General features: G+C 47.6%; 1 protein-coding gene across 1 annotated transcript in view; it reads left to right on the top strand.

The window, feature by feature from the left end:
• Window positions 1-22,337, top strand: part of Col15a1 (collagen type XV alpha 1 chain) — a 108,337-nt gene that overhangs the window by 75,537 nt on the left and 10,463 nt on the right. The window contains exons 22-33 of the mRNA XM_047524937.1: window positions 1,802-1,864; window positions 4,185-4,253; window positions 4,359-4,394; window positions 7,768-7,821; window positions 7,917-7,976; window positions 11,483-11,551; window positions 11,633-11,674; window positions 14,031-14,076; window positions 16,722-16,802; window positions 17,231-17,280; window positions 17,726-17,827; window positions 18,658-18,802. Of these exons, the coding sequence (XP_047380893.1) occupies window positions 1,802-1,864; window positions 4,185-4,253; window positions 4,359-4,394; window positions 7,768-7,821; window positions 7,917-7,976; window positions 11,483-11,551; window positions 11,633-11,674; window positions 14,031-14,076; window positions 16,722-16,802; window positions 17,231-17,280; window positions 17,726-17,827; window positions 18,658-18,802 (817 nt within the window). The remainder of the gene's footprint in view (window positions 1-1,801; window positions 1,865-4,184; window positions 4,254-4,358; window positions 4,395-7,767; window positions 7,822-7,916; window positions 7,977-11,482; window positions 11,552-11,632; window positions 11,675-14,030; window positions 14,077-16,721; window positions 16,803-17,230; window positions 17,281-17,725; window positions 17,828-18,657; window positions 18,803-22,337) is intronic.

Genomic DNA, 22,337 nt, shown 5'->3' with positions numbered 1-22,337 from the left:
AAGTTCCATCTGTGTCCATGGCTGTGCTCATTCTGTTTCTTCCACCTGGACTGACATTTTCCTCCATCTCTGCTTGACCAAGCTCCAGCACCATCTTGTTCATTAATTTTTGTGTCCTTGCTCCCACCTGGAGGATCGCCTTCTTTGAGTCTCATGGGGCTTTATTATCACCACTCTTGTGATTCTTTTCTGCCTTAAGTAACAGTCATTTGTTCCCTTATCTGTCTTGTTTGGTTTTTCTTAGCTGTTCTATCAACACCTTGTGGAGGGTTGGGTCCAACTCATGTCTTCTTCAGGACCAACCCAAGCCTGAGCCAGCAGTTGGCTGGCCATGAATGAGAGTGGGTGCTTCAGCATTCCAGGTAGAAAAAGTTCAAGTAGATGAAGTCCCTGAAGGGATAGGATGGTGGTGATGGAAAGTGGGGGAGGGAGGGAAACCATGGAATAGGATTCCCGATGGTTAACAGTCTGCGTCCACCATTATGGGACTTACAGCACGGGAGGGGGAATTCCACTTCTGCATCAAGACTGATTAGTTGTGTCTAGAAGTTTAAGCATGTGCTGAAGTCTGGCCCCAGGGCAGGAGGTGAGCCATTTCTCCAAGACCCTGCAGCTCTGAAAGTTCTAATGCCAACAGGTGACACACACTGCTTCTAGGACGAACGAAGGAAATTTATCAAAAATGTAATAGAAATGTGTTCTTCACAGGAGAATTATAGGTCATCTCTGTTTTACTTTTGGGAGCATTTTTGTATTTTCTAAAGGAGCATAAGCTACTGTGATACTAAAAATACATGTTACCTAGACTTTAGAAAACAGTAGGGAGTGCTGGCCATTGGTTAATGCCTTAGTGAGCAGAAGAGTCCAGAGCACTACCCCAGCTCCACTGCGCCCAGAGCCAAAGCATGTTCCAGAACACACCCTCCTTTCAAGAGTATCTGCATGTTCTGAGGGAGCCCCAAGCTCCTCGAAAGAGCCTGTTTACCACCGCAGGGCACAAGGAGGGGGCCAGATAGGCAGGATCCAAGCTGCCAACCTCTGCCAAGGGAAGCTCCAGTTGACATGTTTATATATTGGGCTTTTATTTAAGACTTTATTTGAAAGGAAAGAAAGGAGCCTCACTGTTAAACAATAATAATGGCCAGTATTTGAAAGCCTCTGCTACGCTAGATAACACCCTTTCACCCCAAAGGCTGGACAGGGCTCGTGAAAAGCTAGCAGTAAAGTGTCGAAATGCATTTTGGAGAGGCTGTTGAGAGTCACTGTCACTGTCTCAGACATCTAGTATCTGTGGGACTTGAGAGGTCACCTCTGGCTGGGCGTGTGGAATTTGGTTCTGTGGAGGGGTGATGCCAACCTTGCAGGGGTGGCATGAGCATGGGTACAGAAGCAATGGGGGTGCAGGGCGGTCAAGGGAAGGGATCACCCAGTGGTATGGAAGATGAGGTGTGAGGCCTGCTGGAATGGATTTGGGAATCAGGCTAGGATGCTGGGTCCCACCTCACAGGGAGCAAAAGGGTGGGCGTCGTGGAGGGTGAGTGCTGGGGCGGAAGCAGCTGCCCTGCTGGAGGAAACCAACATTCGGAGAAGCCCAGGACCCCAGGCCTCTCCCACTCAGGGTCACTTTCTCTAGTCCACAATTTCTGGACCTCTTAAATTTCAGAAAATCTCATGGCTAATCGTAACTTCTACCTGCCTGGGGAATGGCATGTTCTATTTTTCTACTGTTGGGGGGAAAAGTTTTCTGATTAGTTAAAGCATTTTAACAAACAACACAATACTCTCCAACAATTCCTTCCAGGGCCCTAGAGGACCAAAAGGTGACACTGGTGTGCCTGGATTTCCGGGACTAAAAGGAGAGCAGGTGAGGGGGACCCAGGTGTCTGGGTGGGATCGTGCTCTGGAATTTGCTAACTATTTCCAATGGGCTGAACATGACTGGCTATTAACTCTTTTCTTCTCTGAGATACAATTCAGATACCATAAGATTAATTCCTTTCAATCATACACTTCAATGGTTATTAGTAGATTTACAATGTTCCGTAACCATCAGCGCTATCTAATTCTGGGACGTTACCACCATGTCCAAAAGAAATGCTGTGTCTCTTAGCTGTCACTCTCTAGCTCCTACCTTTTATTATCTCAGGGTTTCTTCATGACACAGATTAGCCAGGAGGGCATGAAATTGAGTTTCACCATAATTTGGAAAAAGAATGCAACTCAACGCCCCCTTGAATGCAGTGGGTGGTCTGATCGCCTGCTGGGTGTCCTCCTTGGAACATGGACACTCCCCCGGGACAGGCTTTTCTCCAGCTCTGGTACCAGCACAGACCTGCTACACAGATGACACTCACAGCACTTGATGGATCCAAGTGTGTATAGCTCGTGAATAAAATGAATGCCAATATTTAGAAATTATGAGTTGGGGCATTCTGAAGTTGGATGATGGTCTTGGTCCACAATCTTTGAAATAAATATTTAACATGCAGAGCACTTCCTGAGAGCTCCCGGGGTACAGAACCAGTCTTTGTACCGTCCACATTTGCCTCTTAGAATTAACTTCCCTGTTGATTTTTATAGATGAGGGGGAGAGTGACATCCATAAACAGATCAGAAAGAATCTAGATTGAGTTCTCGCCAGCCCACTCATTTACATTTTCATTTCTTTTTCATTCACTACCCACGGAGGTGTGCCAGCAGTTTCCTATACTGAGCAGTAGGGGTGTGGAAATAAGACTTGGGGAACAGATAGGAGAGATGGCAGAGGGCACGTGCCCTCCTATGATGGAGATCTGCACAGAGCCAGGGGCCCCTGAGCATCCCCTAAGCCTGCTGTGGGGAGTCAGTAGTGTGCTCTCTGAGAGGAGAGAGGATTAAGATCTCTCTTCCTCCTCCGTCATGCCACACTGGCTTCCAAAGAGGAGGAGAGAGGCTCCGGTGTCTATGGGACCACAGCTCTAGGGGTGGAGGGCTTGGCATGCTGTGCAGAGGTTTGGAGACACATGGGGTCAATAACTTGGGTGCTTTTGCTGCCAAGGGCCTGCAGAGGTAACAGTGCCAGGGCAGTTCTGGCTTGGGAGAAGAGCGGTTCTTGCTTTCGGTGCTGTTTCTGATGTGACAAGGTCAGATGGACCTAGCAGGACCTAACTCTCTGCCGCTGTGACAGATGCCCCAGTTGGCCCTGCTCCAGCCATTGCAGCCCACGTGCTTCCTCTCACTTTACCTCTAATGCTTTTGTGCTTGCTTCTTCTCGCTGCTGGCGTGCTCAGGACTGCCTTTCCTCACCAGCGGAGTGGTAAGACCCAAGTATCATGCATGGGCTTTGGGGGATGGAGACAAGAGGCTGCTCTGCTCGCTTTGGTACCACTGGCCTGGCTGCTTCCAGCCCTGTTGAAAGGAGGCTTTGGGGTGGCCCAGCCCAGCTCCCCAGGGGCCAGCATTGAGACTTCACAGGGAGACAGAGGCTTCTCTACTTGGTCTTGCTCTCTGGACTTATGTCTTCTCAGGACCCTCTGGGAATAGTGGGTGGCTCTGCTGAGGACAGGATTGGGGGTGGGATTCCCCATCCTTACCCCAAGTCTCCCGTCTCCTCTTCCCTAATGTCTGTCAGGGATAGCTTTGCCTGACCAAGTAAGTTTTTTTTCATAGAAGCCCAGAATTTGGAGGCAAAGTTGCCCATGGACACTGGGGCCCCTGTGTTGAGAGAGGCATCTAGTGTTTATACCTTCATCTTTCTCAGTCTCAGGAGTTTTTAACAAGAATGAAGATACTTGATAGGGACAGATCTCAAGTCGTTAGGAAGTCAAGTCACCACATGTATAAGGAGCCAGAAGTTCCTGGAGGGGTATCATATGGCAAGAGGTGGGCAGGACCATGCTAGGGCTGGGTCCTGAAGGGTTGAAAGTGGGGTCCAGATCTGTCATCAGTGGGAGCCCTGGAGGGCCATGGAAGACTATGGCCTGTGCTATGGGACAGTAGATCTGATAGTCGGAAGGAGTGTCCGTCACATAGGAGGCTGTTGCAATACTCTAGTGAGAGGTAACTTGGAGCAGAAAGCTGGAAGGGTGTTGTGAAGGCAGAACAAAGGTGAGAAATCACGAGGGCAGGACTGAGAGGTCTTAGTGTTGATTGGACAAGATGGCAGGAGGAGGCATGACTTCACTGAAAGACTCTCTGCATTGCAGGGCGAGAAGGGAGAGCCTGGTGCCATCCTGACAGGGGATATTCCTCTGGAAAGGCTGAAGGGAAAAAAGGTAATTATGTCACCAGATTCTAAAGCCACGAATCTACTTTGGCTTTCCATAATTGTGCCTCTAACAGATTCCTCTGAGTGACAAGTATGTATCTCCCTATTTTAGGGTGAACCTGGAATGCACGGGACTCCAGGACCCATGGTAAGCCACAGTGTCTCTCAGCTGAGCCTGGACTGGGGTATGATAAAGTGATCATAGTTTCCTTACTTAGAAGTAGTTGTCCCAGTTGCGAAAATACAAAGGACGTGCAAAGCATCCTCATATTAGAAAAGTGAACTGCAGTTGCATAAGCATCTCAGGGCCCAGCACAGTAGCAGCTGAGTCTCACTCTTCCCAAGTGCACTGTGGTTATTTCCTATTGGGCCTCTCTCCTCCAGGCAGTGACTCAGGGACCCAGGAGAGTCCATGCTGTGACTCTACCACCTTGTGGATTCAAAGTCACACCAGTATCTTCCACCTGGTAGGCTGAGTTTGGGGTCAGGGAAGACTGGAGGAGAATGAACATAACTTTGAGTACACTCCATGGGCCCCAACTCAGATTCCTGGGGCTTCAGACACGTAGCAAAGCTGTGTGTCCAGGAAAGAGAGGGAATCAGATGGTGGTGAATGCTCAAAGGTATACCACAGTTGTTAACCTAAAATTGCAGTTTTTCAGGAAATTCCTCAATATCTCTGTGGGCTTTTTGGATTCTAGTCCCGAATCTGCTACTCTCTTGTTCTGAGCATGCCCTCTTCTCTGGGCTTGTTTGCCCATCTGTATGAGGAAGTAATGGGATTAAGACTAGATAGTATTTTAGGTGCTTCTGTTCTAGGGATCTGTAACACAGCTGGGCTTGAACTATTTTTCTAGCTATTATTTCTCTCAAGGATGAACCCTAAACTTCCCTGTCACATATTTCTTCCCTCAAAATTGAGAAAATTCAGGTGGAGAACATTTGTTTGGGTCAGACACTATACTGGTCTCTCACATGTCTCATCTCATTTCACACTCAAAACCCTAAGATGTGAATAGCAGAACCTCTGTTTTATGGACAAGGAAACACAAAGCTCCAAGAGGCTAAGGAACTGTCACATTGCTTTTAAGTGGCAGGTGGGGAATTTGAGGCCAGCCTCTCAGACTCTACATCCAGACTCCTTCCACTGAGCCCCACTGTTTCCACAGAGCAAGCTGCCCTGAATTCTTTCAAACACTGTGGACAGCAGCATTGTCCATGGGGTTGTTTGGGTAAAGTTGGATCTCAGACCTGAGGAGACAGAATCACATGTTTGTGTAAGTCATGTGTCCCTGATGAATGACTCATAATCTCCAAGGTGCATCCTTCCAAGGACCTTCTGAGCATTGTTCCACTGTGTACATGTACCACATTTTCTTTATCCATTCATCTGTTGAGGGGCATCTAGGCTGATTCCATGGTTCAGCTGTTGTGAACTGAGCTGTATAAACATTGAGGGACTGTGTCACTGTAGTATGTTGATTTTAAGTCCTTTGGGTATAAACTGAGTAGTGGGATAATTGGGTTAAATGGTGGTTCCATTCCAAGTTTTCTAAACAATCTCCATCCTGTTTTCCAGAGTGGTTGCACCAATTCTCAGTCCCACCAGCAATGTATGAGTGTACCTTTTCCCCCACATCCTCACCAACATTTATTGTTACTTGTATTTTTTATAATTGTCATTCTAACTAGAGTGAGATGAAATTTCAGGGTAGCTTTAATTTGCATTTCTTAACCTGCTAGAGATACACAATGGACTATTTCTCAGCCACAAAGAAGAATGAAAGTATGGCATTTGCCAGTAAATGGATGGAACTGGAGAATATCATGCTAAATGAAATAAGCCAATCCCCCAAAAAATCAAAGGACAAATGTACTTTCTGATATATGGATGCTAACTCACAATAAGGGGGGTGCAGGCAGGGAAGAATAGAAGTACTTTGGACTAGACAAAGGGGAATGAAGGAAAGGGATGGGGAATGGGAATAGGAAAGACAGTAGAATTGGACATTACTCTCCTATATGCATATATGGATACACAACCACATCATGTACAACCAGAAGAATGGAAAGTTGTACTCCATGTATGTATAATAGACAAAATACATTCTACTGTCATGTATAACTAATAAGAACAAATAAGAAAATAAAGACCTTCTAGGTCTTTGGTCCCTGAAGTCAGGTAGACCACACTGTGGAGTAGGGTAACTGAGAGCCAAGGCTAATTGAGAGAGTCTCATTCACAACTGGTTAACCACTCAGTAACCTCCAATACCATGGGAAATACAAACAGCAATGGGAGCCAGCAGGCGACGGCAGATGGCGTGGCGATGGTCCCTCTGAAGGCCAGCTTGCTCACAGCTTGCCAGACAGTCAGTAAGGGCACCTTTTAATTTGCATAAAGATGCCATATGGGCTAGCTGTGGTCCTAGTGACTAGTGTAACTTCCATCTCCTTTCAAATTCACTAGGGTCTTGTTTCTCTAAGTGTGATCCACGTACCAGCATCACCAACATCTCCTGGGAACTTATTAGAAATGCAGAACCTTGGCCCAGCCCAGACACTTGATTTGCATTTTAATAAGACCCGGGTGGTTCCTGTGCACGTGGACTTTTAGAAGTGTTGCGCTGCCACCTGCCAACCAAGTGACCTGTGCCATTAACTTTTTCTCTCTTCACTTTTCCTTCTGTGAGAGCAATGTGGACCAGGGACTTTATGTGCACCCTGTTTCAATGCAGTCTTTATTTGCCACCTTTGGGGGCATGGCTGTCTATGTTAATGGTGGCAGGCGTACTTGGAGGGCCCCGGATTTAAACCTGCCTTTCCTGTGGGAGAAAGAGCAAACCCAGCCTTAAGAGTGGAGGGAGAGCATATTCCAGGAAGAGGTACATCAGTGATGGTTTTGTAGGCTAAGTAGCCTGTATCTCAGATGCTAGAAGACACAGTGATTCCTGCAGGGGCTTGAAACAGGGCAGTGGCTCAAGAAATGGACTAAGAAAGCCAGCACTGAAATAGGGTCTTTGGGTCAGGGACCGAGCAAAGAAGTGGGGTGCCAGGCCAAGACAGGTCTTCCGCACAGGTAGAAAGAAGGCAGGAGCCAAGTCCTGGAGAAGGTTACCAAGCAGGCCCACTGATGGGGATGCGCCTGCATTACTCATAGTGGGGCCTGTGGGGTTGCTGGGACACACAACCTAGGGCCCAGGTCCCGGCTGTGAGCACTGAGGCCCTGAGCAACTGACCTCTTGCTCTGTAGGTAGCCCTGACTGTGAGAAGTTGGGTCCAGCATCTGGGCTGGGGCAGAGCCTGCAGGCAAGTGGAGGGTGGTGGGGACTGAGCAAGTGCTTCTGGCCGAGGAGAGGCAGGAGACAAGGAGCTGGGCAGGTGGATGCTTCGAAACTGCTCCCTGCCTGCCTGCCTCCCCTGCAGGTCATCCTGACCACCCCACAAAGGCAGGCTGCGCACCTCCCTTCCTCATCTCTCTGCACTTGGAGTTTCTAGTCAGGGGTTTGTTTTGCCTCTAGGGACCCAAAGGACCACCAGGACACAAAGGAGAATTTGGCCTCCCAGGACGACCGGTAGGTTCGGTGCTCCCCAGCCTGGAGGTAAGGGGGTGCGTGGCCAGGCTGGCCTGTGGCCAGGGGTTTACTAAAGTGTTTCCTGTGGGTCTCAGGGTCGCCCAGGACTGAACGGCCTCAAGGGAGCCAAGGGAGATCGAGGGATCATGATGCCGGTGAGTGCTACAACCATTGTCCCCTCCTGTGTCACCCCGGGGACAGAGCAGGGGGCTTGGGAACTGGTGTCCAGGGCAAGGTTGGGAGCTGGTGCCCAATGAGAGGAACTGACATTTCAGAAATGTTTTTCTTCTGTCTCCACTGCCAGTTCCAAAGGTCCTCCACACAGCACAGTCCTCTGGCGCACTCTCCAGGAGGTCCCTGCCACCTAGAGATCTCAGTGGGCCATCAGTCTCCTTGTAAAGACTGCAAAGGCAGGGCAGGGAAAAGGGGTCTGGGTGTGCTCAGGAAATGCGATTCCAAATCCCAGAGCTTCTGACTCCAGGGTGGTGTCCGCTCTTCCCCGCTGAACACGGTCCCAGGGATGGCTCATACCACTAGGGCTCAGTTCATGCCTGTGAGTGATTATCGAAGGCCGACCAGCCACTTAGGACCTCACAAGATGGCGGATGCTGGGGGCGGCAGCAGGATCCAGGCTCCGGGAGAAGAAAGACAGTGCTCACTGAGCACCCCTGGAGTGCCAGACAGTGCGCCAAGTGTTTGAAGGGCAGTAGCTCGCATCATCTTGGTGATAACTAACCACCCCGCAAGACACTTTGCAGGGTCCTTGTTTTTACATAGGGGGAATTTTTTTTTTCAAAAATGTGTTTTAATAGTATGTCACAAAAGAAGAAATGCTGGTTTACAAATACAGTTTTTTCAAAACCTGTTTTCTACAGATTTTAAATATTTTCTTTTTCCCTTTTTGTATTGTTTCTTTTTGGTTATACATAGCTATAGAGTTCTGTTTTGGTTATACATAACAATAGGACTCATTTTGACCAAATTTTTCAAAGGCATGGAATATAATTTGCTCAAATTCAGTCTCCAGTACTTCCCCTTTCCCTCTCCTCCTCCCTCTCCCTGTTCCCTTCCCTCTACTTCACTGATCTTGCTATTTACGTTTTACTTTCTTGTTTCTTGTGAATATATATGTTGGTGAGATTCACTGTTGTGTATTCATATATGTACATTAAAAAGTCAGGTTGAATTCGTTCCTCTGTTCTTTCTTCCCTTGGCCCGTCTCTTTTCTCTCCCCCTCGGTTCCCTGCAGCTAGCCAACTGGTCATCCTTCTTTTTTGATGGAATCTTCCTTGCTTTCCCTTTCTCTCCCCCCTCTCTCTAGCAAACATCATGATTTCATTCTTCTTTATGGCTGAGTAATACGCCATTGTGTATATATACCACATTTTCTTTATCCATTCATCTGTTGAAGGGCATCTTGCTTGATTCCACAGCTTGGTTATTAACATTGAGATGCCAATATCCCTATACTAATTTTTGATCTTTTGGATATATACTGAGGAGTGGGATACTTAGGTCACATGGTGGATCCATTCTTAGTTTTCTGAAAAATCTCCAGAGTGATTAGTGCAAATTAATGTAGCTACTAATACATTATTCCACAAACAATGTAGGAATGTACCTTTTTCCCCACATCCTTGCCAACACTTGTTATTATGTGCATTCTTTTTTTTTATGTGCATTCTTGATAATTGCCATTCCGACTGGAGCGAGATGAAATCTCAGTGTAGTTTTGATTTGCATTTCCTTGATGGCCAGAGATGTTGGACATTTTTCATGTATTTGTTGACCAATTTTATTTCTTCTTCTGAGAAGTGTCTGTTTCGTTCTTTTGCCTATTTATTAATGGGGTTATTTGGTTTTTTTGAGGGTTTTTTGTGTGTGTGTGTGTCAAGTGTTTCGAGCTCTTTATATATTCTGGATATTAACACCGTATCTACAGAGCAGATGGCAGAGATCTCCTCCCTTTCTGTGGGCTCGCTCTTCACATTCTTAACTGTTTCCCTTGCTGTACAGAAGCTTTTTAATTCAATGCCATCCCACTTATTGATTTTTGGTTTTACTTCTTGTGCTTTAGGAGTCTTGTTAAGGAAGTTGGTTCCTGTTCCAACATGTTGGCGTGTTGGACCTACGCTTTCTTCTAACAGTTGCAGTTTCAGGTCTAATTCCTGGGTCTTTGGTCCACTTTTTTGCAGGGTGAGAAATAGAGGTCAGTTTAATTCTTCTACATATAGATTTTCAGTTTCCCTAGCACCATTTGTTAAAAACTCTATCTTTTCTTCAACAAATGTTTTTGGTATCTTTGTCTGGTATCAGATAATTGTATTCACGTGGGTGTGTCTCTGAGTTTTCTATTCTGTTCCTTTGGTCTTCATGTCTGTTTTGGTGCCAGTACCATACTGTTTCTGTTTCTATAACTCTGTCATATATTTTGAGGTCAGATATTGTGATACTTCCAGCATCACTCCTTTTGCCCAGGATTGCTTTGGCTATTCTAGGTCTCTTTGTTTTCCAAATAAATTTTAAAATTGCTTTTTCTAGTTCTGTGAAGTATGTCATTGGCAATTTGATAGGGATTGCATTGAATCTGTATGAAGCTTTTGTTAGTATGGCCATTTTAATAATTTTGATTCTGCCTATTCAAGAACATGGGAGGTGGGACTGGGGTTGTGGTTCAGTGGTAGAGAGCTTGCCTAGCATGTGTGGGGCCCTGGGTTTGATCCTCAGCACCACATAAAAATAAAATAAAGGTATTGTTTTCACCGACAACTAAATATATATACATATATATAATATATATGTATATATACACACATATATATACACATATATACATATACACATATATATATATATATATATATTTTTTTTTTAAAGAACATAGGAGGTTGGGGCCCTTAGAAGTTAAGCTCCCACAGAAGTTCACCCAGCACCAAACCAAGAGGCAAACACAGCTCTGCATCCTTTGCTGCTTCTCTCTATACCACACTGTCTCACTTTTTGTGTTAAGAAATCCAATTTTCCTAAAGTATGAGGGGTCTGTCTCCTGCTCATCAAGCCCTGGAGTCATTGGTAACCCCAGGCCTTCATTTAGAGAATATGCAGCCCTCCTGGCACCTGCCTATCAGCACCCACTGCCCTGCTGCCCGTCCTCCCCTAGGCTGGAATGAGAAGACTTTGCATGATCTTAAGGCCAGGCTGAAATGGACTCTGCTGCTTAACATGAGCTTTGTCCTTAATTTTGCACTTCCGAGGCTCTCCTCCAGCCCGCTCCATGCTCGGGATGCACTGACAGAGAGGTGGCAGGCTTCATGTCAACTCAACACTCTCTGCCAGTCAGAATCTGAGTTCCAATCTTGGTTTGCTCTAAGCTGCTGTGTGGTCTTGAGCAGGTGCCTTCCCCTCTCTGGGCCTCCTTATCTACATGTATCGACCAGGGACAATACTGTTGTCTCCCTGGTGGTTTGCTGTGAAGATGCAGTGAGGTCACGGCTGTAGAAGTGCTCTGTGGACAGGTCAAACTGTCTGAGGTAGAAGCTGGTGGCTTTAGAGGACCCTCCTTTCCTTGCTGTGTGCCCAAAGCCTGGAGGAAGTGTCTTGCAGCTGCCTCTACCTGCTCAGCAGTCCCATCTCAGCGATGGCCTTTCTTTTCTCCCTTCAGGGCCCACCTGGTCTACCTGGTCCTCCAGGACCCCCTGGACCCCCTGGAGCTGTGGTGAACATCAAAGGGGTGAGTTGGTGGGGCAGCAGGCCTGCCGAGCTGGAGTTCAGTGCCCTGACGGCCTCACCTCTCTCCTTCTGTTTCCCACAGGCCGTCTTCCCGGTACCTGCCCGACCACACTGCAAAACACCGGTGAGTAGCAGGTGGCCCTCACCTTCAAGGGCGGGCTTTGCACAGACAGCAACTCAGAGAAGATCAGCCTTTGTGTTGGGCCCTCCACCCGCGAGCATCCTCTGATGTCTGCTATCACTTAGGACATAAGCTTTTAGGTTTCAGACTGTGGCAGTGAAATTCTCAGGGTTGTCTTGGGTGCTCACACTGGTCTTTAATATCATCAATAAAGCAGTGTCTTTTATTAGTACAATCACATTAGCTTCATGCATGGAGCAGTGTTATCAAAAAAAAGAAAAGCAAAGCCAGCCTGTGGGTTCTGCTAGGAATTAGGGCTACATTCTGTAACTACCGCCTTCCGTTCCTCCCAGCAATCCGCCAGGGCACAGCGCAGCACACAGCCCTGAGAGGCAGGGCTAATCCCTCCCGCTCTGTAATGAGAAGCAGACTGACTCACAGAAGCTCACCGGCTTGTCCAAAGTCTCGCTTGGGACATGATAGAGAGGGCCCACAATTCCCATCTGACCACCGCGAAGCCAGTGTAGATGCTGTGATTCCAAGTGTTCAAGCCCTTGCCTAGTCCCCCAGCCAGTCAGCACTGTCTCTGGGGTTTCACCCACTTTATGTTTCTGTGGGGAAGCCCTGGAGGGTGGCCTGTGCAGGCCTGAGTCACAGAACTGTGCATGACGAGTCTCTCATTCATTCAACAAATATTTATTGAGCACATACCTGGAGCCAAGTACTCCGCTAGGCCCTGGGGAAACAGGGGTGAACAAGACAGGCGTGGCCTCTGCTCCCTGAGGTTTGCAAATAACAATTTAAAAATGTTCTTTGAAGTGGGTTCATAATTGATGCCTGCTGGAGGTGGCGATGAGACTGGGCTCAGAGGCTTCAAAATGACGCAGTTTAGCCAGTTTTTCCCAGCATCTGTCTGTGTTTGAACTTTGAGGCATCCAGCTGTATACTCCAGAGCCCAGGAGCCCTGGCCTGGAAGACAGAGGTGGGATCCCCCTGTGAAAGGGATAAAGGGAACCGTTGGCTCCTGGGTCCTTGTGAAGACAACCCGGCCCAGTGTGTGTTCACATTAGTGAGAAACAGGAAGTGTCAGTGCTAGAGAGGCCCTCCTGAGGAGCCACCAGGACCACCTCCTTATCACGCAGGAGAGACCACAGCCTTGGGAGGCAGTGGGCTGGCCCCAGGTCCCTCAGCATGTGAGTGCCAGAAGCCCCTCCCAACACACATGATTGCAGGTTTCAAATGGGCCAGCCTTGGGATAGCACTGGACAAACTGTAGAGTGCTGTGGAAATGCTACTGTGATTACCATGACCGATTCTAGGACCCTTTGCAGTAACCATGGCCTTTAGGAGTCATGGAGTTACTTCCAAAGACTGGCCTAGAGCATTTTTGTTCGGTTGTTTGTTGGCTGGATACTGTGGGGCTGGGGCGTGGATATTGCCTCTCAGAGTGGCCACTTTCAAGAAGTGCTTCCTCTCATACCCAGCGTTTCACCCACCCTTCTGATTTCAGCCCTTCCAACACCATAACGATTTGCAGCTCACACCTGCAGCAGGGTAACTTAGCAGCATCGCTGCAAGTATCACCTTGGTGCTCAGTCTTCCACCTTAACTTAGAAATGCTGGAAGAGTCCCTCCTCCTTCCTTCCACCTTCCTGAGCAGCTTGCGATCCCACACATAAGCACAGAAGGATCCTGGTGCCAGATGGATCCACATATCACCTGGGGAGAAGGTGAAAGTGGGCTACTAAAAGCCAGGTTGCAGGTGACTCCGTCTTACCAGACAAGGGAATGTGGGACTCTGGGAAAGAGCTGTTTGCATCCCAGCCCTCTGGCACTTAGGGAGTCCAGAATAATCCTTGATCTAATGAGAGTTCCCATTACTGACTCTCACTTCTGTCAGCCCCCGTCCCTTATTTTCATCTTCGATAAGGCACAATAGCAGCTCTGATGACTGGCCCAGCTTCAGCGTTGGTGGCTTGGCTGCTTGATCTCTTGTCTGAGTCAATCCTAATTGATAAGAAAGGAGGCAAGAGAGTTCATCTGTGGCCAAACCAACGCTGCCATGACTTGTCATCTGAAAACCCTGGACTTCTCCTTTGCTGAGATTTTTGGTCTGTGGGTCTCGATTCTGTCTACCCAGCCCAAGTACACAATGGGTCTCCCAGTTGAAGTCCAGGGATTTCTGTGTGCTCAGGACTACTGGAGAGCTCAGGGCTTTGGAGGAGGGACTCCAGAGCCAAAGCAAGGTCTGAATCATGGTATCACCTTTTCTGCCACATGACCCCAGGACAGTGATCGTGGGTGTGCACATGTTGGGACAGGGTTCCCAGTGTCTGACCTGGTCTCTCTCTCTTTCCAGGTTGGTACCACTCATCCTGGGGATTCAGAGCTCATCACCTTCCATGGTACACACTCCTTTCTTCACTGTGTGCTTCTCCGACACATTTCCTGACTTAGTGCCTCTGAAGAGGCTTGTTTGCATGTATCCAGTGCTGGGCACTTTCAGAGGAGGTGGTCAAGGATGTGTGACTGGGTGGGAGGGGCAGCAGCTGAGTCAAGGCCACATGGTCACCTCTGTTTGGTTTTGCTATGCCTCTGTCTGTTCTGCATGACTTGACGGAGCCTCCGAGGTAGCATGAAGCACTCCACCGGTTCACTCATCTATTCACCTGTTCGTAAGGCATTTACTGATGCCAACCCTTGCTTAGTGTTATCATGTGCCCTGGGCTGAGACATGAATTCTGTGCTCTTCCTGCCTCTCAGGCCCTTACAATGTGTGAGATGAAAGCAACTATTAAAAATTAATTATAGCACTGGGTTGTGGCTCAGTGGTAGAGCACTTGCCAGGCATGTGTGAGGCCCTGGGTTCAATCCTCAGCACCACATAAAAATAAATAAATAATATAAAGGTGTCAAAAAATTTTAAAAAATTTAAAAATTAATGGTAGCATAATATACCGAGCACTAATACAAGGAAGAACTTTGAGAGCTCAGGAGACCTTTGCTTCAGAGCATTTGTGAAGGAGCAGCATCAACATCTCCCAGGAAGAGCTCCTTAGAAAGGCAGACCCTCAGGCCTCGCCCTGCACCTACTGAATCAGAACCTGAGTTTCACCGGCAGGAAAGTATAAGGAGCGCTGACCTGAGGGCTTGATTAGTAAATGTCTGCATGTTCATGGCTACATATGGGAGCTTCTGGGGGCACATCAGAGGGGGCCCAGTAGGTGGGGACCTGCAGGTCACTCTGGTTCCCTTGACCTCCACACACTCTGAATGGCCCTGTGTCCCCCTTTCGACTGAGGAGTCTGAACACTTGTAGCTTAATTAGTAGGTCCTTCCCTGCCCCCCCGTACTCGCCCTCTGGCTTGCTGGGGTCACCCTGACCCTGACGATGTCTGGCCCTATAGTTTTTCCTCACTTCCAGTTGCTGAGTCTAACCTGTTTTCAAACTCAGTGCTCAGAGCCTGTTCAAGGCCCTCCTTTCTCTTGATGCCCGGTGGACCTTGGGAGGAGGAGGAGGAGCTGGATTTGCTCTCTCTGTCCTGTGGGACCCCTCTGGGAGGAGGGAGGGAAGAGAACATTCTGGACATGATAGCCCTGGTGGGTGAGTGGTCATCCTCCTGCTTCCTTGTGGAAGAGATTGCTCCCTCAGGTGCGCAGCCCTGGTGGCGGTGCTGAGCTCATCATCTATGTTAGTCAGCTTCCGATTGCTGGCCAAAATACCTGCCATGAACAACTTAGAGGAGGGACGGTGTATTTTGGCTCATAGTTTCAGAGGTTTCAGTTCACGGTTGGCCAGCTTTATGACTTTGGGCCTAAGGTGAGGTAGAACTTCACCAGGGCAGAAGGGCGTGGTGAAGGAAAGCTTCTCAGCTTATGGCAGCTAGGAAGGGGGGGGGAGAAAAAGGAGAAGGAGGAGGAGGAGGAGGAGGGGAGGGGAAGAAGAAAAAGAGGAAGAAGAAGGAGAAGGAGGAGCAGCAGTCAGGGGCAAGATACAGACCCCCAAGGGCATACCCCAGCTGGCCTACTTCCTTCAACTGTGCGGCCTCCACTGCCCCCCAGTAGTCCATTCAGCTACCCATGGATTAATTCACTGATGAGGCTGTGATGAATCACTTCCCCAAACCCCCACCTGTGGACATGGCTGCATGGAGAACAAGCCTTCAACACATGCACTCTTGGAGGACATTCCAGATCTAAACCATAACATTGTCTGTGTCACCTCTGGCTACAGTCTCATCAGGGACAGTGGTGGTGGCCCATGTCCCCACTGCTGAGGCCCACAGTCTCAGGTAGCTACCTCAGCACTGGAAGGACCTGGAGAGACGTGGCTACGCCTCCCTGTGACCCTCACCAGGCACTGTCCCACCTCTGGTGCTCATAGTCCTTAACCCCTCGGGATCACTTCCCTTGCCAAGGCCCCCTTCTCTGCTCCTCCCCTACCAAGAGTTGAAAGTGAAGGCTGGGATGTGTGGCTGAAGAGGCCCCTCCTGTTGTTCTGGCTGCAGGGGTGTCACACACAGTTGGTTTCATTCTCCCACCTTTGAAAGTAGAGTACTTAGCACCCTAGTCCTCACTCTGGTCTTCCTTAGCTCTCCTGGGGGATTCCTCTGCTCCCCACACCTCCACACTGCACAGGCCTAGGTGGGAAGAGCTTGGAAGATTGATCAGTGTTGAGTCTCAGTCTATGTTCATGAAACCGTCCAAGGGAAGAGAGTTCTAGGTGGCCCCTGCTGGGCTCCTGTGGTACCTGTTGACCTTTCCACAGTAGCATTTATTGCATCCTGCCTTGTGTTATTAGGAACTGGGTCTGTCTCCCCAGCCATTGCGGCTCCTCAAGACCAGGAATTTTGTCTGATGCATCTGCCTCAGTCCTCCCCATCTTTACCAAAGAATTTTATACCCGCTGATTTCTCAGTAAGCCTATCTTTGTTTGAGTAGACTTTGCAAAAGGGCTCAGTTTAAAAACTTGTTCTATGAAAGGCTTTATATAGAATGAAGGTGATTTTCCACTATTTTTTTTCTTAAATGTGCATGTGTTTGGTGGCAGGTGTTAAAGGAGAGAAAGGATCCTGGGGTCTTCCTGGCTCAAAAGGAGAAAAAGGTGACCAAGGAGCCCAAGGACCACCAGGTATTGCAACTGTTTTTCTTTTAGTCTTGCCTTTGATTTTTGTTCCTGAGCAATGCAGCTGAATCACAGAGTAAGACTAATGACATTCCCACCCTGGCCATAAGCTTCTCTGAATTCTAGTAAGACCCAGTCATGGGCATGGCATATTCAAGATGGAACACTGTCAAGAGAAACCAGAATTTCTAATTTTTCATGTTTTGTATACAAAATGAGACCCAGAGAGGCCCAGGGATTTGTCCGGAATCCCACTGTGTCTGGGTGACCGGTCCCAGACTAGGGCTGTAGCCACTTCCAAGCAAGCCCATTACCAGCCTGATTAACTGAACCAATGCAGAGTCACTTCCATTAGGAAGTAACCATGGTTACCACTTGGGAGGCTCTTGTTTTGAAATTATGATTGTGAATCTCATGAAGCCTTTCTTCTTCAGGTCCTCCAGTTGATCCAACTTACCTGAGACATTTTCTGAATAGCTTGAAGGTGGGTATCCTCTACTAAGTATCTGGCATGTTATCTCAGTCTGTTTCCTGTTGCTATAACTGAATGCCACAGACTGGGTAATGTACAAAGACTAAAGGTTTACTCAGTTTACCGTTCTGCAGGTTTGAAAGGTCAAGGGGCTGCATCTGCCTTCTTGCTGGTAGGGACGCTGCAGAGTCCTGAGGTGGTATAGAACATCATATGGAAAATAAAACACATGCCAGAACAGGCTTACTTTTACAATGAAGCCACTCCTAGATGATCCATTAGTCCACTAATCCAGAGCCCTCAATGACCCACCTCCAAATGCCATTAATATATGATTTGGGGAATCAAGTTTCCAACACATGGAAATCATAAGAGCCTGTGTTTCCAATTTCTTGGGTTTATGCTAGAGACAGTTCATTCCAGTCCTACTGAGTTATTCCCATGTTCTCTCTTCCAGGGGGAGAATGGAGACAGGGGATTCAAAGGAGAAAAAGGAGACTCCGATGGCAACTTTTTTGTGTCTGGGCCTCCAGGACTGCCAGGATACCCAGGCCTGGTTGTGAGTAGTGGGCCTTCCACGTCATCTTCCCCAAGAACTTACAGCTTTCCCTAAGGCCCCCAATATGACTAGGCATTTGGAAAGTCAAGGGTCAGTCACAGGACCACCAGGGGGAGACAGGACCCAGGGATGGGCCCGCTCTCCCTGCTACTTGCTGCTTGCTGGGGAGGCTGGCTGAGGCCCACAGAGGGAAGGAACCTCCAGGCTCTGTGCAGGTAGTGAACCTCCAGGCACTATCTACCCTGCCTCCCTCATGCACATGGTGAAGAATTCAATGGATGGTGAGCACAGCAGGTGACAGAAGCAGAATGGAAGGTGTGGATAATATTTTTGAGGAACTTATTTCTACTAAAGATGGAGTTGCTAGATAAACTTGGGCCTCCTAGGATTAAAGTTTTCCAAGCAACACAGAGAAAATCATGGTATGTCCCCCATGAGAATATGACCAGATTATTGACCTCGGGGACCAGATTATTGATGCTGACTCGAGCTCACTATGATGGTAGAACCAGCAGAGCTGGAGACTGAAGTTCCACTTCTAGCTGTGCCCCTAATTTGCATTGTGATTTAGGGCAAGTCCTTTCCCCTCTCAAAGCCTCGTCTGTGAAGTGCAAAGGCCGGACGAGATGCTCTCCAGAGGCCCTTCCAGGGCTCTCTGGGAGCTTTCTGGTGACATGACTGCACAGCTCCCCCTTGGGGCTTACACTGTCTGGACTTGTGCCCAGGATTGTGAGTAGTGATGACAATAGCTGGGATTCACGGAAAAGCAGTAGGTGGGACTTGCAGTGGTTAGTGGTCTTTCCTCCACTCCTGTGTGTTTGCCTTGACAGGGACAGAAAGGGGAGACTGTCGTTGGACCCCAGGGACCCCCAGGAGTTCCTGGACTGCCTGGGCCCCCTGGCTTTGGAAGACCTGGTGCTCCTGGGCCACCAGGACCCCCGGGGCCCCCAGGACCTCCGGCGATCCTGGGCGCAGGTTAGTATTGTGAGTGGTGCCCTCACTTTGCGGCCCCTACCTCTGCTCAGGGTCACCATCTGGGTGGCACGTCGGTGCCACATCCTCCAACAGCAGGCTGTTTCCTGGGTGGAACCTTCTTTCTTTTCTCTTTTAAAAATTGAGCTATAATTCACATATCAAAAATTCACCCACCGAAAGGGTGCAATCGGCGGCGTTTCATACAGTCACACGGTTGTGCAGCCCTCACCACCAATTCTGCATTTCATCACAACAAAAGCAAATGGTCCAGTTCGCAGTTACCTGTCCCTCCCCACAACCGCTCCCAGATCTTGGCAGCCACTGATCTTTCTCTCTGGATTTGCAAAGGGAACCGTACAACATGTAGCCTTTTGTGTCTGGCTACTTTCACTTACCCCAATGATTTCAAGGTCCATCCCTGCTGCAGTGTGTATTAGTACTTTGTTCCTTTTTATGGTTCCTTTTTTTCCATTGAAGCATATACATTGTGTTTATTCATTCACCTGTTCATGGACATTTGAGTTGCTTCTGCTTTGCAGCTATTATCAATAATGTTGCTATGAACATTTGTGAACAAGGTTTTATATAAATGTAAGTATTCAGTTCTCTTGGGCATATTCCTAGGAATAAAATATCTGGGTGGCTCATGCCTGTAATCCCTGCAACTCGGGAGGCTGAGACAGGAGAATCGAGACTTCAAAGCCAGCTCCAGCAATGGCGAGGTACTAGGCAACTCAGTGAGACCCTGTCTCTAAATAAATATGAAGTATGGCTGGGGATGTGGCTCAGTGGTCGAGTGCCCTGAGTTCAATTCCCAGTACCAAAAAAAAAAAAAAAAAAAATCTGGATCTTGTGGTAACTCTATGTTTAATTTTTTGTGGGATTGCCAAACCATTTCCAAAGCACCCACAATTTTTTGCATTCCTACCAATAGTGTTCAAGGACTGAGATTTCTCCTCATCTTCACTAACACTTATTATATCTTTTTATTGCAGCCATCCTAATGGGTGTGAGGTAGTACCCACTATGGTTGTGGTCTGCATTTCCCTGATAACTAATGCTGTTGAGCATCTTTTCATGTAGAGCAGAACCTTCCTGTGTTGTCGATGCCTTAGGGAATTGACCAGCTAAGAACCAGTGTTGATCATAACCCTCAATGTTAAAAATCTGTTCATCCCTTGGTACCTCAGTTCCTCAAATGCAAAATGGCTGAAATTGAAGAAAACATCCAGATACTGAGCATGTCAGGCATTTTGCTAATCACTTTACTACAGTGTTTTGTTGAATTCTCACAACACTTCAAGAAAAGTACTAGCACCTGCCTTTTCCAGGTGAGGAAACTGATACCCGGAGACCTTAAGAAAACTTTCCAAGGTCACACTGCCAATAAGTGGCACCAACAGGATTAGGACTCAATCAGTGTATCTCCAAAGCCCACATTATTCTTACTATGCACATGATGAAACATATTAATATGAGTTGAGAATTCCTAATCTGAACCCCAAATCTGAAATGTTCCAAAATCTGAAACTCTGATCACTGACATGATGGTATGGGTAGAAAATTCCACATCATGAAACTTTGTTTAATGCTCAAAATTTTGTAAAATATTATATAAAATTACCTTCAGTCTATGTACATAAAAATAATTGAATATTATATTAAGACTTTGGTCCCATCCTCAACATATCTCATTATGTACATGCAAATACCCCAAAACCCGCCCCCCCCCAAAAAAAATCTGAAATCCTAAACACTTCTAGTTCCAAGCATTTCAGGTGAGATGCTCAAACTATACCAGCAGTAACAGCATGAATGTATAAGTTTTTGTTGGTTGGGTTGGCATGAGCCAGGTGTGCCGGGAGCAAACCTGGGAGAGACCACAGTCTGGGCCAGCAGGAAGAGCTGTACACAGGTGACCTTGAGGTTGGGGCTTTGACTTAGCCTTGGCTCTCTTGGTTGTAAGCAAGCAACAGCAAAGTACTGCTCAAGCAAAAAGAAAATGTATTGACCGTGAAAGAGAAGATGAGCCCTCCATTCATGGGAAGGGAAGATAAAGAACAGCCAGAGCCCAGGAGAAACCAGGACCCCTGCAAGGATTCTCTAGCCACCCTTGTTGGGCTCTTCTCTGTGTGCTGACTTCACACTCCTCACCACAGACCACATCCTCTGCATGAGAGAAATATGGTCACTGACAACTTACAGTTTCCACTGTCAGCTAGAAATCTTGACCTTCTTTCTCTGTTTTGAAAAGTCTCAGGGTGAGGCAAGTCCAGGGAAGGATTCTCAGTGGTCTGTTCTGAGCTAGGAGCCAATCGTGAACAAATCACTTGTGATCAGGAGGTAGAATCACATGAGACCATAGCTTTTTCTGGAGGAGGTGAAGGGGAGGACCTCCAGAGAAGGTGATGAGGACCCTGGTCCTGCAAAGAAGGTACTGGGTGGATCAAACCAGAGGTGCAGGAGGCGGAGGCAAAGGAGAGAGGGTAACATACAAAGTCTGTTGTCCATCAAGTATTACACTTGTGGGCCCCAAGACACCTTGCTGCATTGAACAAAGGTTGCCCTCACATAATATATGGCAAGTCACGGTTTAAAATACACTTGCATAGTCATTATCCCTGGAGGGAGATGGGATGGATATTATTATGACCTTCATTCCTTGTCTAAAGATGCTGAAGCTCAGAGAAGAGACTTACTTGCTCAAGGTCACACATACTAAGGAGTCTTGGCTGGGATCCAGGTGCAAGTTCCCCTTAGACCTCTGCCCACTAGACACTTGTATGGATGTTCAAGTTCTATATTGGAACTGAAGGCTTGCTTGCAATGACCTAAAGCGTCATATACAATAATTTTACTAGGACTTGCAAAAACATTCTTAATTCTGCCAAAAGCTTTGCAGATTTGGGGTGGTGTGTGTGGGGAGCTGGCAGGGGCTTAGAAAGGTAGAAGAACAAAGGAATAGCTGTAATAACACTTCCTAATGTTTGCCTAAAGCAAGGGGTTTTTGGTTGCAGAATCATGGACTCCTAGAGAGTTCGAGGATATGCCTTAGGAATTTGTCATCCCACTAACATTTTTTGTGTAACTGTGTATGCATGCATGTGTGTCTGCGCCCACACATTTTTTTGAGGAAGAGAGCAGTAATCTTGATCTGATTTTCAAGGCACTGTGACTCTTCAAAAGCTAAAAATCCCTGGCCTAATGCTATATAATCTGCAAAGCATATTTCTAGTCTGTATTCTATTTGTTCTTGCCAGAACCCATAAAGAAGAAATGCCTGTTTACATCTCAGAGATGAGGAAGTGGGCTGGGAGAGCTTGCTGTTTGCTCAATGCTGCACAGCAGGGAAATGTCTATGACTCCTGGCCCCAAGGCCCAGGCTCCTGTCACTGCATTACCTGGCTTCTTCCCACAGCCTTACCCCTTCTCTTCCTCTTTCTGAGTCCACTTCCTCTATTTAGAAGTCACGTGCATGTCTCTTGGGTGAAACACATTGTATGAATCAGGATATTTTTGGATGCAAGTAACAGAC

The sequence above is a fragment of the Sciurus carolinensis genome, chromosome 14 (assembly GCF_902686445.1).
Source record: "Sciurus carolinensis chromosome 14, mSciCar1.2, whole genome shotgun sequence".
Taxonomy (NCBI): domain Eukaryota; kingdom Metazoa; phylum Chordata; class Mammalia; order Rodentia; family Sciuridae; genus Sciurus; species Sciurus carolinensis.
Note: the sequence above shows the minus strand (reverse complement) of the source record. Positions and strands in the feature narration are given on the sequence as shown.